Source organism: Alnus glutinosa, chromosome 7 (assembly GCF_958979055.1).
Source record: "Alnus glutinosa chromosome 7, dhAlnGlut1.1, whole genome shotgun sequence".
Classification (NCBI taxonomy): Eukaryota; Viridiplantae; Streptophyta; class Magnoliopsida; order Fagales; family Betulaceae; genus Alnus; species Alnus glutinosa.
The window spans coordinates 5,001,731-5,020,468 of NC_084892.1; the positions used below are offsets into that span (position 1 = coordinate 5,001,731).

General features: G+C 37.8%; 1 protein-coding gene across 1 annotated transcript; it reads right to left on the minus strand.

The window, feature by feature from the left end:
• Positions 1-569: 569 nt before the first annotated feature.
• On the minus strand, positions 570-18,289 carry LOC133872315 (DNA repair protein recA homolog 2, mitochondrial). Its single transcript, XM_062309801.1, has 8 exons — positions 18,104-18,289; positions 12,778-12,838; positions 11,114-11,337; positions 8,865-8,952; positions 3,809-3,981; positions 3,430-3,576; positions 3,180-3,314; positions 570-1,303 (listed from the first exon to the last, which is right to left on the minus strand). Exons 1-8 carry the CDS (start codon positions 18,194-18,196, stop codon positions 1,013-1,015), a joined length of 1,212 nt encoding a protein of 403 aa, XP_062165785.1. The 5' UTR covers positions 18,197-18,289; the 3' UTR covers positions 570-1,012.
• Positions 18,290-18,738: the final 449 nt, after the last annotated feature.

Sequence of the window (18,738 nt, forward strand, 5' to 3'; positions counted from 1 at the left end):
ATTCAATAGTAATTTTAAGAGGCACATCAATTTTGGGAAGACAAAAGGAGTACAAGGGGATGATGTATAGCATTACTCCTATAAAAATGCTACATCAAATCTTGACCGTTTAAATTTTAACAGCAGATATCCGGTCATATTTATAACTGTACTGAAGCCAGATCCGTTAAGAATTTAAAATATCTAAACATGTTAACAATATAAACCATTTGATATATATATATATATATATACATACGGTCCAACCTGTTCGTAACCCGAACCCAAACGTGGTGATCAGTTGGACATTTAATTAATTTCGAGTTGAATTAGCAAGTCGTGTTAAAAATTGCCAACATATTAAACTAATGTGTCATACTTAATCTTTCCTTAATTTTTCTTTTTCTTTTTCAACTAAGATTAACCTAAGGGGTGATTTGAGCATGTCGCATCATTAATTATTCTAAGAGGTTGAACCAATCCAGAGAACAAACAACTAGAAAAATGAATATTATTTTCCATAGACCTAAACTTTGTACCTTAGAATCTACCGAATTCTTTGATTCAAAACCATCGGCATCGTAGAATAATTGTAAGATAAAAAAATAATTTCTAGCATTACTCAATTTTTCGAAATAAGAACTTAAACATGGAGTTAGATATACTACATGATTCTGAAAATTTACCAACATCATTGTTCTTCCGTGAACATAATATTTATAACTCCTTACAGTGATTCTTCAAGATAAACAAGCTAGAATAGTAGGAGAATTAACCCACCGCACATTTAGTCACAAGACAACCAAAGAGATCCAACCATACACGAGCTGCTATGGTTGTCTTCTGAGATTTATGGTCCTCAAATGCTTACTGTACATAAAGAGCAACCTTTCTACCTCAAGAGGAAGACACTTCTGTAATCTCAAGTTCAAAGATCCTTCACAGCACTCACATGTTTTGGAAAGTGGATGGTCCTTTGACATCCAAACTACCCCATATTCGAGTATAAATCATCTATTTAAAGGACCTAACGTTATCTTCTCTCTCTTTCAAACAACTGTCTTCTTAAGATCATGATCATCTTATCAAGGATTCCATCATTTTCGGCCAGATACTTTTCAGCTTCATGTTTGTAACTGAATACTTCCCCTTCTATGAGGTAGTTGCTTCCTTCTTTTACAATGACTCCATGTTCACAAGCTAACTCCAAGGCCTCAGATGCGCAGCAAAAGCCTCTTCCAAACTGAATCCCCAGTTCGGCCATTTTCATCGACGGTGCCAGACTATTTTTCACCACTTGCACGCAAACCACAAGACCAGTTGCCTGAAAAGTCAATAAATTAAATACAGTACAACCTCAGTGACCGGAGAGGAAATGGGTTATGTAAGATGATAATAAAAAGGATAAAAAAAAGTGAAAACAAAAATCAAGACTATCAATTAAAACAGAAAATGAAACAAACTAACATCCATACTAATCTTAGACAATATACAGAATAGACCATGCTCATCTTTCTTGTCCATGACTAAATTAATTCTTTATTTACCAATCTATAATGCATTAAGGAGCCATTGCCACCAAATTTTACACAAAGATCAAGTTATTGTCCACAAAAGCAATAGCCTTTCAAGTATTGACATAATTTTCAAGAAAACAGATCTAGGAACTAGGAAGAATATCAAATGCTCATTCATATTTCGGTTATTACCAAAATACTGGGCTCTACTGGCACTGTCAGGTTGCAAGCAAGCTGCTGCAAGTGGTGTGTTGCAGTTACATATAAATGCTGCAATTGCTAAATGCTACTTTGTTTTACTTTTTTGTCCTAATACTTCCATTCAGTTTCTGTTCTGTAGTTATGCCATTAAAGACAAACCTTTGAGACACTGATACCATCAATCATAAATCAACAATCATGAACTTGAAACCCCATACCGCCCCTCAAAAAAAGAGGATGACCTTGTCATTATTTGGTAGAATGGTAAGTCTATACAGAGACATAAATGAGCTATTTGATGTTGAAATTACCAATAGAGCAATAGGAATAAGGCCATTAATGATTAAGACCGTGACTTTCTCTTTAAAGATCAATAGGAAGATGGCAGCCACCATAAATTTGGTTCACTATTTTGAGTTGAAAATTCTCAGCTGCAAAGCCGGTAGTGAATCAGAGCTGGCAACGCACACTCAAACCCCTAGATCTACTTTCACATCTAGACCAATTGGAAACAGTGCGCTTGCCTAAGGAAGGTGGATTGGGGACACTAATGATTTCCTTGTGTACCTAGATCTACTTTCACATCTAGACCAATTGGAAACAGTGCGCTTGCCTAAGGAAGGTGGATTGGGGACACAACTGATTTCCTTGTACACAAGATGAGAGTACAAGGAAATATCTTTAATCATGAGTAACACTAAATTCTTTGGGAAAATGACAGAAATAGAAAACAATCTTCGAGCAGCAACCAAAGAACAATTGAAAAAAAGGCGACTGCATAGAGAACTATCTCATGAAAACGTGAGGTAGAAGTGATGCGGATAGTTATTCAAAAAGCTAGATGTCTTCTCCTAAAGAGGCTGACAGCATGACTTAGAAATAAAAATAAAAAATAGAACCAATAGAAGACCATGTCAATAACTAGACACATCCCTGAAAACCTTGTGAGCTTATTGCTAGAGGGATATTTCAGCTTGGTTTTCATCCTGTTGGTGATATTTCAGCCGGTTCATGCTGTTTTTCGTTCAGTTTGGTGATATATCACCTGGTTCATTGTTATTGCGGCCAATTCTAACAGTTTTTTTTTGCCAGTTCAGTCTGTTTTTAACCGGATTGGTGGTTTTACAGCCACTTTCGTGCTGTTTTTTACCAGTTTTTTCATATTTTTTTTCAACCAATTTGATGGTATTTCAGCCTGTAGATGAGTGTTTACAAAGTCTTTGTGGCAATAAAATTTTATTTGTTACAAGCTGGGCTTATATGATACATAAGCTCCAGTTTGGGGAGGAGTGTTAAAGAGAGACACCTCCTTATTCTAGAAAGTGGTGACGTGTCCCTATGAGGTGTGTAAGGTGTCCTAAATCTAGAACATTGTATTTACTCTAAAAATACTAGTGTATGAATGAAAAGTCTGAATTTTTGGTGAAATACACTAATCTTAACACTTATCAATGCTGATTATCAAAAGTGACAGAAGATGACCTTATCCTCAGTCTTGAGCAATTCTTTTCTTATCATCTTCAGTCGTACAGCTGCATAAAATTTCAAGGCATTTCCACCACATGTGACCTCATCCATACGCCCAAATCGTTGCCCTGATTTTGGATTTAATCGAACCTGGAAATAAAGATAAAATGGAAGGCAAATGGCATTACTCCTTGCTATAACTGAGAAGAGAGTTTATGACACATAAACCGAGAAGTTAAAAATGACTTAGTATATTGTCTTCAACCTGATTAAGGAAAAGAATAATTGTTTTAGATTGGCCTAACGAGTAATGAATTTTCCTAAGTGCCCGGGTCATTATTCTTGATTGTACATCTCCCAAGGTGCCACCTATCATATGATCAAGTTCACATTGGGGAACAAGGGCAGCTACCTGAAAAACCCAACAAGCCCAAGAGTATTAAAGCGTGAAGATATTAAATCCCACAAAGGAAATAGGAAAAAAAAAACAGATTTCAAACAACCCATTCACAAATAATCAGAGCAAGAAGTTGTACTAATATAGGCTCCAAGGACCATACAACAACAAACTGCAGAACGCAAACAATGTAGGTTAACAAGAGATATTGCCGCATCACAATCAAGTATACGAATTAATCACTTACACTATCAACCACGATTACATCTACAGCTCCACTTCGGGTCAGTGTATTAACCACACTTAGCAAATTTTCAGCAGAACTAGGACGTGAAATAAGAAGCTTTTCCGTGTTTACACCCATTGATTCTGCAAGAGAGGGATCCATAGCATTCTCTACATCAAAATATGCACAATAACCTGCCAAAAGATGATCCAGTGAGGCAAAGACATTAGACAGTAAAAAAGGCAGGATAAAGAACAATAACTACCCCAATGAAAATATTAGGCAGGGTATAATGAACGTTTGATATACCAAATATAAGTAAGTAAGACCTAATATATTATAGGACAAGTAAATCAAGTGGCCCATTAAACAAATAGTGCGTGTCTCGTGTTTTGCTGCCAAAATATGTCCCCAATTATTCGCGACACACCTAGATGTCTGTCTTTCTTACATGTTTGTACTCTTCCACCACCAAGGATTACGAAGGAACCACTCTCTTTCTTACTCATGCCAAGCTTATGTCAACAAGCAGCAAAAGAGGAAATATGCAATCTCTGATCACTTGCAGGTGTTTATATTTTTAGGCTCAAAAAGGAAAAAAAAAAAACGTTCTCTCTTTTGGAAAAAGGTAACATTTGAGAAATTTTCTTTTGCATCCAAAGGACGGAAACAGTGAAGCGACTACTTGGAAGAAGAAAATGCATTTATATAGCAGACCAGAAGCACACATTTAAAATGCAGATATGCTTGACTCAGAACTAAAAGCATTTCAGGTCAACAACTGTTATATTAAGTCCAATCTACACCCAAAAGAAAGAAAAAACAAAATTCCTGACATGCCAAGCACTTGGTATGATTTTACAAACTTGTCCAGATATACACAGAGTTCACTAGCAGTCATATTTGGTCAAATTAACTATCATGACCGTCTTGATGGAGTTAACTGGCAGTGAGACTTCTCCATCACTGACAGACAGCACCAGCATAAGACACGGGATCTCAAAATTGGTAGCACTGTTCTGGTGATGCTAGCAGTTTCAATATCCACAACTACATGTTGCTATATGCAAACTGTTCATAACTGTAACTCGAAATAGTTGTAAAATGAATCGGACTGGTCATTGAAAAAGAAAAGAAAAAAGTCACCATCCGGAAAAATGATACAGCAAGAACAAGAAGGCATGTAGGGGCTCCTATCCATGACCGAGAAGCTTCAACCAATGCGATATTCGTGGTACCCATTCTTAAGTAGAAGTTATGGATGCAGTCATATTTAACGTGCCAGGATTAATTGCATGATGGATATCATCTACGAGATTTTCAGTTATGATTAAGATGCCAGGTGAACTAAACAATAGATCAATTATTCTTCAAGAAGAGATTAGTTGGAGGAAAAAATCAAGGGTTCTTTGGCTAAAAGAAGGCGATGAATGCACAGTTTTTTCATCAGATTGCTAATTCAAACAAGAGATTCAATTCAATAGTTACTTTTTTTTGTAAACGGCTCAGCTTCTTCCGATCAACCAGTTATCAGAGATCAACTGTTTAGTTCTATGATACCTTATTTTCAGAACAATACAACTGGCAGCCTAGGCTGGATGACCTTGCTTTCGACTCTTTAAATGTGGAGGAGGCTTCTCGGCTAGAGCTTTCGTTTCCAGTGAGGGAGGTCTTAGAGGTAGTAAAAGGTATGAATAGAGATAAGGCTTCAAGTTCTGAGGGCTTTTCTATGGCCTTCATCCAAGACTACTAGATGTGATCAAACTTGATCTCATGGGGGTTTTCCTTGACTTTCATGCTTGTAGCAAATTTGAGAAAAGCCTTATGCTTCCTTCATTGCTCTTATTCCGAAGAAAGCTGGAGCGATTGATCTCACAGACTTTCGGCCTATTAGTCTTGTGAGCGGGGTTTATAAGATCATCGCTAAAGTTCTTGCTAATAGAGTGAGTAGTGTTATGGAGAAGATCATTTCAAAGCCTCAGAACGCTTTTATTAAAGGTAGGCAAATTCTAGATTCAGTCATCATTGCTAGCGAATGTTTGGATAGTCATATTAAGTCTGGTGAACATGGGTTGCTTTGCAAGCTATATATTGAGAAGGCTTTTGAACACATCAACTGGAAGTTCCTATTGTACATGCTGAGACGATGTGGTTTTCGGGAGAAATGGTGTTTTTGGATAGCGCATTGCATTTTTACGGTACACTTCTCCATCTTGGTTAATGGCTCTCCAGTCGGTTTCTTCAGTAGTTCTTGTGGGATGAGGCAAGGTGATCCTTTGTCTCATTTTCTATTTGTAATAGTCATGGAGGCTTTGAGTAGAATGATTATTGCTATTGTTGACAGAGGTATTTCTCTCAGTCTTCTCTGTGGGATCTAGGCCCCCCGCTGTGAATATCTCACACTCGTTCGCGGATGATTCTTTGATTTTTTATGGGGCCAACCCTAATCTTCTTCGGTATCTCCGTGTTCTTTTATTATGTTTTGAAGCGGCCTCTGGTTTAAAAAGTTAATCTGGCCAAATTTGTTTTGGTTCCTATGGGTATTGTGGATAACATGAAGGAGTTGGCTAGCATCTTGAGTTGTGGGATTTCCTCTCTACTTCTGAAGTATCTTAGTCTTCCGTTAGGGGCTTCTTATAAGGCAAAGTCTATTTGGGATGGCATTGTGGAAAAGTTGGAGCGTCGATTGGCCAGTTGAAAAATGATGTATTTGTCTTAGAGTGGCAGGGTCACCCTATTAAGAGCACTATTTCCAACCTACCTACGAACTTATTGTCTCTCTTCCCCATTCCTGCTAGTGAGGCTGATCGAATTGAGAAGCTCCAACGAGATTTTTTATGGGGAGAGATAGGTGAAGAATTTAAATATCATTTTGTTAGCGGGACCAAGGTTTGCTCTCTAATCTCTGAGGAAGGTTAGGTATCAGAAACTTGATGGTGTTTAATTGCATTCTGCTAAGTAAATGGTTGTGGCGCTATGGGATTGAGAGGGATGTTTGGTGGAAAGTAGTGGTAGACTCCAAATATGGCAGTTTATGGGGCGGGTGGTACTCCGTTGAGCCCGCAAAAGCCTTTGGGGTGCGTTGTGGAATAATGTTAGAAAAGGCTGGGGGACTTTCTCAACCTGTACCAGATTCAAAGTGGGAGATGGGACCAAGATTAGCTTTTTGGCATGATATGTGATGTAGGGATACGACTCTTAAGGTAGCTTTTCCAGCTTTATTTAGTATTTTCTTCTGCGAAGGACGCCTCTGTTGCGGATAATTTGGAGTTTTTAAGCGGTTCCAACCAGTGAAATGTGAGCTTTGCTAGACAGGCGCATGATTGGAAGGTAGATGTTGTTGCTTCTTTTTTTCAGGTGCTGCATTCAGTTAAAGTAAAAAGAGGTAGTGAAGATCAGCTTTGGTGGATCTCTTCTAAAAAAGGTCTATTCAAGGTCAAGTCTTTCTTCTACTCCCTGGCTTATTCTGAAGGTACTCACTTTCCCTGGAAGAGTGTATGGCAAACTCAAGCTTCTTCAAGGGCGGCCTTTTTGGCATGGCCGGCAGCTCTTGAAAAGATCCTTACCTTAGACAATCTCGGGAGGCGTCATGTTATCGTGATAGACAAATGTTGCATGTGTAAGAAGACTGGAGAGTTCGTGTACCATCTTCTTCTTCATTGTGATGTGGCTTCTGTTTTATGGAGTACTCTTTTCAACTGCTTTGGGATGTCTTGGGTCATGCCACGACAGGTTATCGATTTACTTGCTTATTGGTGGTTTTCTGGAAAGCCGAGGAGTGCTACGGTGTGGAAAATGGTGCCTACTTGCATCTTTTGGTGTTTATCGAGGGAAATAAATAATCAAAGCTTTGAGGATTTAGAGAAGACCTCGGAGGAGATTTTATCTTCCTTTTACCACACTTTATATCTTTGGACTACAGCTTATGTGTTCCCCATGTCGATTAGCTTTAATGATTTTCTAGTTCCTTTTTTTCTTTCTAGTTGGGTGATTCCCTTTGTATTCTCCCAGTGTACTAAGAGACGCCTTACGCTCTTAATGAGATTGGTTTATTACTTAAAAAAAAAAAAAAAAAGAGAAGCAAATTCACTATAACTATGTTGATGTGTTATTTTATGTTACATTATTAATAATATTGGAGGGCATTTATGTATTTGTCCTATATCAGGCTATTATAAATAATACAGGAGCAAGAGGAGAACCTTAATTTTTTCTGTTCTCTTTTCTCTTCTTTGTCTTACTTTTTTCTCTTTTCTTGATATACAATTCCAACTAAATATATTCTTATCAGCAGCTAGCAAAGTGGGAAATTTCCAGTAAAAAGTTAACCAAAAGGCTGGCTAGCTGATGAGAGGATGACTTTAAGCTATTCGACGAACTATGATTTGTTAAAGTCCTCTGGACTGTTTGGACCAAAATTAGTAATTAATATACTTATGGGAGGATAACCCACAGACCATTTCCAAAACCAATGGGATAGCTATCTGAAAATGCTGTTGTTTAAAGTACCAACTTATGCCTAGTAAAATGTAAAACTGATTATTCAACTATATATTTTCAAAAAACTTCTAAAATTTCCTGTTTCTTTTCTGGGAATTGTTGGTTGAGTGTCTTTGCATATCATAGCCTACAAGATGTTCCGATATTATGAAAACAGTTCTTAAAACTTTGTTCGCATAACAGAAGCAAGGGAGTGTCATCTATTAAAAAAAGATTATTTAATGCCACCATAAGTGAAGAAACAGAGGCAAAAGGTATAAATTGTGCAAGAAATGTAAAAAATCCATTAGTCATTGAACTCTCATGTGGGAAGAGGTCCAAACATCCCTGAACAATAACAAAAATAGGCATGTAAGTTTTGCCAAAGAATCTATAATTAGCTTTGTTTAATACTTTAATGTCATAACTGTATATAAGAACAATCATGGGTTTAGGCATCTATGTAAAATGATTAATCCAGATTTCACAATAATTGCTTAAAAAGAAGCTTCCTACTCTCCTTAGCAAACCAAACTAATTGAAGTGACACCAACAAACACTTGCAATCACAAGGTATGAGAGAACAAATCATATGCACCTCCAAGCTTTTGAGCTTCCTTGATGATGTGAAGGGCAAGTGTTGTTTTTCCAGATGCCTCTTTCCCATAAATTTCAACAATTCTTCCCTGCAGAGTGCAGATTAAAGCTATAATGACACTGTTCCATTTCTTTGAAGCTAAACTAAAACTTGAGATCAAAATCATTACAACAATAGATCACTCACAAACATTCATCAAGAAGTAACTGATTCATATTTAATTATATATATATATATATATATATATATATATATATATATATATGATAGGCTTGCAGTTCCAAAGTTTCATCTAAAAAAGCTCATCCAGCTGAGTACTTAAAAGTATGGAAACAATAAATGCCCAAGCCATACATCATGAACAATATGAATATAAGTAAAAGCAAAGCAAATAATGCAAATGAAAAGTGTGAAATGTGAAAATCCCTCTTTCAATCAAAGAATTAACAGATAAGAGACTTTAAATAACATGGTAGACCAAGCATGCAAGAAGAAAGGCACTAACTCATACCAAATATTAAGCATGATATTGAGGACCTACATGAACAACCATATATTAAGGACCTATTGGGAGTACCCAAAACCTTGAACATGATAGAATCAAGCACCCAACTCTAGGAGTCAAAAGAGTTCTTTTCTTGAACATGATATTAAGGACTTACAGGGAGTACCATATATTCAATCATAGTTTCAACATGTGTCGGAGATAACACGTTAATGAATAAGGTGAAATCTCTGGTTCGGCATCAAGAATAGTGCAAATCAGAACTAAAACAGGAATCCCACATATAATCATCACTCCCAAAAATTAAAGGAAACTTATCTCCTTTTTTTATTTCTGTTTTTCTTCATGTTTTCCTCCTTTTTTGTGTTTTATTTTGGTGGGTAACAATAAAATCACCTTAATTCAAAAATTAGATCACAACTTTCTTTGGTCATTGTCAAGAACTGGTATTTAAGGGGAAAAAAAAAATTAAAATTAAAAGGCTATGATAAAAAGTACCAAAAAAAAAATCATTTAACGGCTTTAGGCTAACTAATATATTTCTATTTTTTATATAAGTAAACAAAATATCATCAAAAGCAAAAGGCGCAACCCAATAAATACAGAAAGTATACCAGAGAAACAAATATCCAAGACTATATTGTAGACTTCAGGCTAACTAATATCCAAGAACAATTCAGGTCTATGAATCCCAATAAAAATTGTAGACTTCACACCCAAGACTATATATTCATATAATATATTTTATATAAGTAATTGAAGGGCAAACTCAAGTACACAAGGGACGTATACAAGAAAACACCTAACCAGAAAAAGAAAAAATATCAAAAAAGGCATGGAAACTAGAAATACGGAAACTATCATAGGCAGCCATCAAATGGAAAAGAGAGTAAAAGAAAAAGGCTTTCAACAACACCACTGTCTTTTCTCTATCTTCAAAGTTCAGTCATTTCTTTCTCTCCAAATGAACCACATTAAGCATAGTGGAATCATCTTCCAAAGAGCTTCACTCAACGGGTGGGTTACCAAACTTCCCTCTCCAATAAGCAAAGAGAACTCTCACTTGACAAGGCATGGCCCACGCTAAGCCAAACAATCCGAAAATAGAGTTTCATAAAGCACTAGCTCACTCGCAATGGAGTAAAAGATTGTTAATGGTTTCTCCACTTTTCTTACACAAACAACACCAACAAATCACAATGATATGCTGCTTCATACAAATTCTCTTGAGCATTCACTTAGTAACAGAATTTCTTCTGTTGTAGTATACAATAACTACGGAATTACAGAGTAATGGTTCCCAATTCAATTCAGAGAATGTAAACATTCAGATACTTAATAATAGGCAATTATAACATAAAATCTCTGGCCCACAAAAGCTTTTTAAAAATTCATCCTGCAATCCACATATTTATTCGTTTAAACTAACATTGAGGAAAAGAAAACTCATTAATTGAAAACCCACATGATGATTGTCTGGGTACAAGGAAGTCCAAATCAACAGTAGCAATGGTCAACTAACCTGGGTATCTTTTGTCAAAAACAAAACAATATAAGGCTAGCTGACCATAAAAGGGCAAGCACAATATATTTGCCGCGCATCACTAATGGTGTCATGCACTAGGAACCTGCCTGTGTCTCTTGCATATATCACTCACTTCACAAGCATGTGGGGTGCACACAAATGCATATGCTCATAACAAACATGTGGTAAGAGAAAAATTTTGCTGTGTCAAATAATCACCTTTGGTAACCCTCCAACCCCAAGAGCTATGTCAAGCTTTAGTGAACCAGTAGATATCACAGGTGCACGTCTTGACCTAAAAAACCTCTCCAATGACAACATAGATTCTCTACCAAAACCACTAGCAACTTGTGAGAGAGCTAGACGTAATGCAGTGTCTTTTTCTGATGCTTTGACATCATCACGGAGTTCGTCACATTCAAACTCTGAAACCTCAGCTTCAGCTGAGAATATGAAAAACATTAGAATTCACAAACTAGAGCAACTCAATCATTCAGTACCAACTAAATACACATTCACTACGAAGTCTGGTAAGATAATAATTTGATGTAAATGGCATCAGCAGTAGGAAACATGTAAGACATTTTCCTTTGACACTATACCCAGATCTGATGAGTTACACCAGAATTAGCAATCTCAGCCACTTCAATATAAGAAAACTGTAAGAGATACTAAAGGTTTATACAAGAAAAGAGTGATAAATTACTAAAAGTTGTATTGGCAATAGCAAACCATATTCAAAAGGTAGATGGTATCAGGGGATTATTCTTTCCTATTTCTAGCTTATTCTTTAAGGTCATCTATCAACAGAAGTTATTTGATAGATTAACCAATCAATTGTTAGATGTAAGATAGATGTGTGCAACACTAGGCATGATAGACTGAGGGATGTAGATATACTTGAGAAGAAGATAAAATGAGAAGAATCATTTAAGATGGTATGGACATATGCAATGGAGGCCTGCAAATGTAATGGGAAGAAAGAGTGATTACATCAATGTGCAGGAGCAAAAAGTGAGGGGAAAAAAAACATTGGTAGAAGTTATAGGGAAAACATGATTGTTAGAGAGAGAACCAGGGATCCATATAGCTGACCCCAATTAGTTGGGATAAAAGGCATAATTGAATTGAGAGAAGCAATCATGGTTGGACCGTTCACTAGCATGCGCTTAAATAGCACCAAACTGTAGCTTCTAATTATGGACATAGTAAAGCGAAATCATTATCTCCAAAAATTACAACCAATCCAACTTTCTGGACCTTCTATTTAACAATCATCAATTGCATCTGCCAATATTATATTCAAAACAACATTTATCGGAAGCTATAACTGTATGCAATAGTATTCAAATCTTGCATATTATCACAATAGGAAACATGTTTCTACTAATGATTCCTATATTATTGGTGGAGCTGCACACAAGTGATAGAGTCCATATAAGTTTAACTTAGTTTATGTCCTAAACCAATCACACAACACAAGCATGCATGCCACACCATACGCACATACATATATACATATAGGAAAAAAACAACACTAATAAATCTAACCAAACGTTAAAAGCATGTGATACCACAAAGGTTAGTAAGTCTAGGATGAAAGACCTGAGCCTATCCACAATAAGCTTAGAGATATTCACCAATACTTTAGAACATAGTGAAAAGAAAAAAAAAAAAAAAAAAAAAAAAAAAAAAAAAAAAAAAAAAAAAAAAAAAAACCACTTCAAGTATAACAAAGCATATGTTTACAGGCTCCAATTCACCAATGCTTCTAAAGAAATTAGAAACCATATTTCAGATAGTAAGGAGGGGCATAGATCATGAATAGGTGTGCATTTATGCATGTATAGATAGCGAGAGGTAGATTATCAGCTGCTCTCTACCTACAGTTGAAATACGATGGATGTTCACGCAAATAGAGGAAATCTCAACTTTTCTTCCACTCTGGTAGGAAAAAGAAAATTGGTTACAGGACAACAACAAAACAATGAAAGCAATACTCATTTAGAATTTATATAAACATGAAAAGTGAAAGAAGCAAACAAATTATTTTTGAGGAAGAGTGACCATGAGCAAATCTCTAATAATGCCAAGCATGCAGCATCTAAATGAGAAATGAGAAAGCAATAGGCATGGTAGGACAGGTATAGCCTATATTGCTATAAAACATGAAATTTATCAACAGGTCTCCAGAGAAGAACTGCTAACAACACTATAACTCCTGAAAGCCTCCAAGGATGTTAGAGACAGAAAAACAGACCTTCAGTATTGTTATAGATAAAGATCTACAACCAGATCTAAAATATATAAAATGCTATCTGACAACTACTAAGCAAGTGCCTACAGTGCATGAAAAGTGACCAAAAACAGTCTTCAAGAGTGTACCTCCTATAATATAGCCAAACTCCCCAGCCCTAAAGTCTTTCTCCCGACCAAAATTTGCCAAATGATTCAAGACCTAAAGTGAAAGTGACTTTAGAAACAAATGAAGGAACCAAAGATGTTTACCTCAAGAAAAAAGTTATAACCACTGAAAGCCACAAAATAAGAGCAATAAGTATTATATGACTTTGTCCTCCTCGCTGCAGCTCTCTCCTTTTCCTAGGTTTAATTTGCTTGCTGCAGCTGTAGTAAGCTCCAGCAAGCTTGTGCCACCCTCGTAAACAAGGTCTTTGTCATACAGCCTGAGACAAAATGTTAAGACAAATGTTCATTTTCTCCCTGACCCCCTTGCACCTTAGTTCCCCACTGTGTCCTTGCAAGTCCAAGCCTCCTTCCAATGATCAATATCAAAAAGTCCTCATCTCTTGCTTGTTTCCAAAATATATTTATATAAACTCCAGCTATAAAGTTTCCTCATGCTCTCTTCAATATCAGCAAAGTTCTGCACTTAACATCCTCCCTTAGGCTTTCCTAAGTCCCCTTATGTTAGGCCTCAAGAAAACTGGAAGAAGTGGGCTGGATTGTGGGGGCTGGAGTGCTCCGCTCTGGGGAGTGGAAAACATTGCAGAAGATAGGACTGTTGTGGGCAGCATGGCAGAGTTCGTGGCTTATGGAGGAAGTGACTCCAGTTAAGTGGGGAGTGCATTTAGCTTAGCAGTGATAGTGGAATAGTTTATTCAGCTATGGTGTCATTTAAGGTAGTACCGTAGTGCACAGAGCTATGTAAATGTGTGCTGTGTTTGCGGGTAATATTGTGTCGGTGGGTAGTTAGTAGTGTACAGATCTGTGTGGTTAAAAGGAGAGGGGAAACTGTGTTCAGGGCAGAGAAGAGAAGAACCATTGTTCTTGTATTGAGGTGGCTTCCCACCCTAAGTGGTTAGAGCAATTGTTATTCCCGTTTCTGCTCATTTCATTTGGATTCAATCAGTTGGTATCGGAGCCAATGGTGTCAAACAATGAAAGGACAGAAAAGCTGGAGGATGAGGTATACGACATGCATGAAAGGGTTCGCTGCTTGGAAGCCGCAGCAAGAGCTAAAGCCCAAGATACATCTTAGCATCTACAGTAGGTTGATGACACGCTAAGGGAATTAACAGGATTAACTTCTAACTCACAGCCAGATAATGTTGTAATTGGGAGTGGTATTTGTGGACTGTGTTGTGCTGGGCTTTTGCCATGGTATGGGCAAGATGTCCTTGCATTGAAAAGTCATGATATAGCTGGGAGTGCTGCTCACTAGTTTGAGATCGAAGGCTATAAATTTGACTCTGGACCATCTTTGTTTTCTGGTTTTCAATCAAGAGGACCTCATATGAATCCTATTGCACAATTTCTTGATGCATTGGGTGAGTCACTCCCATGTGCCAATTATGATTTTGCGGAAGGCCTAATACCTGAAGATGAATTCTTGTCACGCATTGGCCGCACAGAATTTTCCAAGGATTTCAAGAATTACACAAGTCCAAATTCTGTTTGAGAATGGCAAACACTTCTTGATGCAGTTCTTCTAGCTACTGCAGTGGCTCTGCTTCCTCTATCTATTAGAGGCGATTTTGAAGTTCTTTTTCTTTTTTTTTTTTTGAAATAATAAACTGGTCTTATCAAAAGCGTAACACGCCTCTAAGTACACCGTAAGTATGTAAGAGAAAGCACCTGACTAGAAAGTAAAACCCGCGAGACCCTAAAAACCCAAAAGATCTAAGACCCACGAGAGGCACTCAACCCTACATCATGTGAGCCTTGCTTTTCCGACGCCAGAAGGTTGCATAATCATCGCTATAATTAATGGAGCTTTTCCAAAGACGCCGTATCTAAATCTTGCGCAAGCAGAGATGCCGAAAGAGTAGGACCAGAGCTCACAGGGACAAGCCCATCTCAAGCAGTGGAAACCAAAACCACATTACCCAACCGGTGATCCTTCAAGCATGCCACCAAGTCAAACCCAAAACCTTCCTCCGTCAAGATCTCCGGCGAAGAGATCTCATCGGATTCTCCGCAAGTTCCTGCCTGAACCGAAGGTCCACGCCCAGTGTCTTTGGGCTGAAGAGAAGACCTAACAAAGAGCTTAAAACCCTGACTTGTAAACCGGTTTGAGGTGGATAATGGCCTTCTTGCTGACAGTCTTAGGCCTGAACCATTGGGCTTAAAACCCAACCCAACTAACCGCCTAGATATCCTCTGACCCAAACCAACACTAAGCGAGAAAACCCTAGAAACATCTTCAACTAGTAATTGATGAACTTGCCCTTCATCTCTTTCGTCTTCTTCGCTGTGACGCTTGATGAAACCGCCGACAACCCAGAGACCCTTAAATCAAACTTGTAGCAGTTCACCGCCATTCGCACCTTCTCACCGCCTTTCACCAACACCAAAGGAAGCAGATCAAGTGGAGTCACGGACACCAGCTTCAACCCCTCTCATCATCTCTGTCTACCGAGTGTAGCACTGCTGCGTAGGAGAGACTGGACAGAATATCCCCCCTTTTGTTTCGCCTCAGAGAAAGGCACCTCAGAAACTAGCAGCCACTCCTTTGCTTCAAGGAAGGCCAGCATCTACAGCAACTCACCCACAACCCGAGACCAACCCCAACCTTCACGGCCTTCAGGGAGCCAAATAGCCCCTTTTCGACCACCCTCAGCGTAGGCTACCACCTCTACGTAGCAGCCGGCCTTGTTACCACCCACTCAGACCATCAAGGCTTTCACATGCTCCTGGAAAGACTTGACGAAGTCATTCTTCACTGGAACCTTCAATGCCTCCTCAACAGTGGCCATTAACCACGCTGAGCCTTGGAGACCCAAAAAAATGAACCCACAAAACCCATTCCTCCTCTCCTCCAAGCGAAGTTCAGACGCTTCTGCATTCACCGAAAAGGAGAAACCTTTAGCTTCCACAGAGAAGCAACACTCCATCTTTGCCTAGTCTAGAGAGTTACAGGAAGAAACACCATGGAGACATACCCACGAAGCAGCCCCTCAGCACCACCAGCCAAAAACCAGGACCAAGCAAGCTCGGAAAAGGAGAAATCAGAGAAACCACTTTCCCTGGATTTTGAAGTTCTTTCTTTGATGCAGCAAGATATGCCCCCTCTCTTTTGAAACCATTTGTCCAAATGGTAACCACAATGTTGGTGCTATAAAGCTTCTCAGACCTTTCTCATAAATCGTTCTCATTGGAATTGGACTCTTTTTCACAGAATTAGGTGGACCTAATGTCTTTCTAGCTTCTAGAGGTAAAAAAAATGGTGTACTCAAAGTAGAGATGGTTTACATGTTTGCAGAATGGGGATGTCTTGAGTACCCTCTTCATGGAAGTGGGGCTGTTGTTGATGCTCTTGTCCAAGGAATGAAGAAGTTTGGTAGATCAGCTTACCAACTATTTTCCAATCTGAACCTTGAGGAAAGTGTTCATTTTAAGGGGTAGCGAGTGTTAGGCCCCATTGAAACAGGAAGGAGTGGGCTGGACTGTGAGGGATGGAGTGCTCTGTTTTGTGGGGTAGAAAACATGGCAGAACATGGGACTCTTGTGAGCAGCATGGCAATGATCATGGCTTATGGAGGAAATGATTCCGGATAAGTGGGGAGTGGACTTGGCTTAGCTAGTGATAATATTTTGGTTATGGTATCATGTAAGGTAGTGTGTAGAGTTGTGTGAACGAGTGCTGTGTATGTGGTTAGTGTTGGGAATGTGGGTAGTTAGTGGTGCACTGATCTATGTGGTTAAAAGAATATGAGAATTGTGTTTAGGGCAGAGAAGAGAAGAACCCTTGATCTTGTACTGAGGTGTGTTCCCACCCTAAGTGGAACTTTAAAATGCAATTTTTATTCCAGTTCTTGCTCATTTCATTCGAGTCCCCTCACCTTGTCCCTAGCCCATGTTGCCATCCAACCTATATCAATGAGAAATGAAATCCCTCAAACAGAAAACAACTTCATGAATGCAATTTGTTCTCACAAGCTTTGCTTGAAACTGAGTGACTCCATGTACTCTTTACTCTATGATTTAGCACACCTTGTTCCTCTACTATGATTTTTCTTGTATTTGATTACTAACTGAACTATAGCTCCTCAACCATGATTTTTGTTCATCCATCATTTCAACTTCAAGTCTTCATATTTAATTTCATATAGTCTTTTTTACCAGAAATTCAACAGCCAATATTTAACTCAAACCCCAATCAAATGTTTCTTGCACCCATGATCAAATATTATATTTCATTCAATTTCTAACCCTCATAATCTTTTCTATGACTCTATCCATCATCAGCACTTGCGTCTCATCATCAACAATGGATCATGATCCTCTAATCTCAAGCTTCATCACCTGTCTAATCTGAGTACAATTATACTTACTCTGAGACACCCTTAATTTGTAATTGAAATCTTCTTTTCATATAATTACAGTACCTATACAAGGGCCTTTGTTCTTTTTTTGCATGTCCATCAAGCAAAGCAAAAGGAAGAGTTCCGTATGTCATTATCTGCACACAAGCTGCTTTGTTTTCCTTCTTTATAATTTCATATTTATGCAAGTATATACTGGATTCATTACAAAGTATCAAAATAAGCAGAAAATTAATGCAATATTTAGGAACCCAGTTGAGCAAACAAAAGATATAACACAACGGTGACTAAAAAAGAAAAACCCAAGACTTCTGCAGCAACAGAACCAAGAAATTTACAAAATGCCAGAAGTGTACCACTACAAAATACATAATCAACCAGAAAAGGCAAAAGTAAAAAAAGAAAAAAGAGAGGGGACAGTGACCTGGCGGAGAGGGTAGAGTAGAGAGGAGAGGCGAGGTCTTCCGAACAAATTGAGGCGAAGAGAGTGTACAAGTGAAGGCCTAACGAAACCCATTTTTTGTAAAGGCTTTTTCTCTGAATATTTTAGCTCTACGGTTTTTTAAAAAGGTTCTATATTCTTAGGGTTTTTGAGATGAAAGGAAGACGCGCCATTTTTTTGTTTTTTTTGTTTTGCCTGGTAATTGTCTGTTCTTGTAGTTGTTGTGTTTTTGCAGTGGTGCCCCTATGTACCTCGTTATTAGCTTTTCACCTCTTGTGTTTTTGTTTTTTTTAAAAAAAAAAAATATATATATATATATATATATATATTCTAATTGAATATGAAAAAAGGGTTACAAGGTTTAGTCTTTCCCACTTCTTATCCTATTAGAAGATAAGATAAGAGATCCTATGAGAATGCTTAAAAAAACATGATTGGAAGCTGCCCACTTAGCTAAACAATGTGTCCGAAAATTGGCACTATGAGGCACTTTCAAAGCATTCCAGCTAAGAATGAAAGATAAAAGTAAACTAATATCTAAATGCAATTAGCAAAAGACCAATAAGAGAAAAAGAAGAGGATTGTTGATAGCAAGAATAACAAGTAAAGCATCTCCC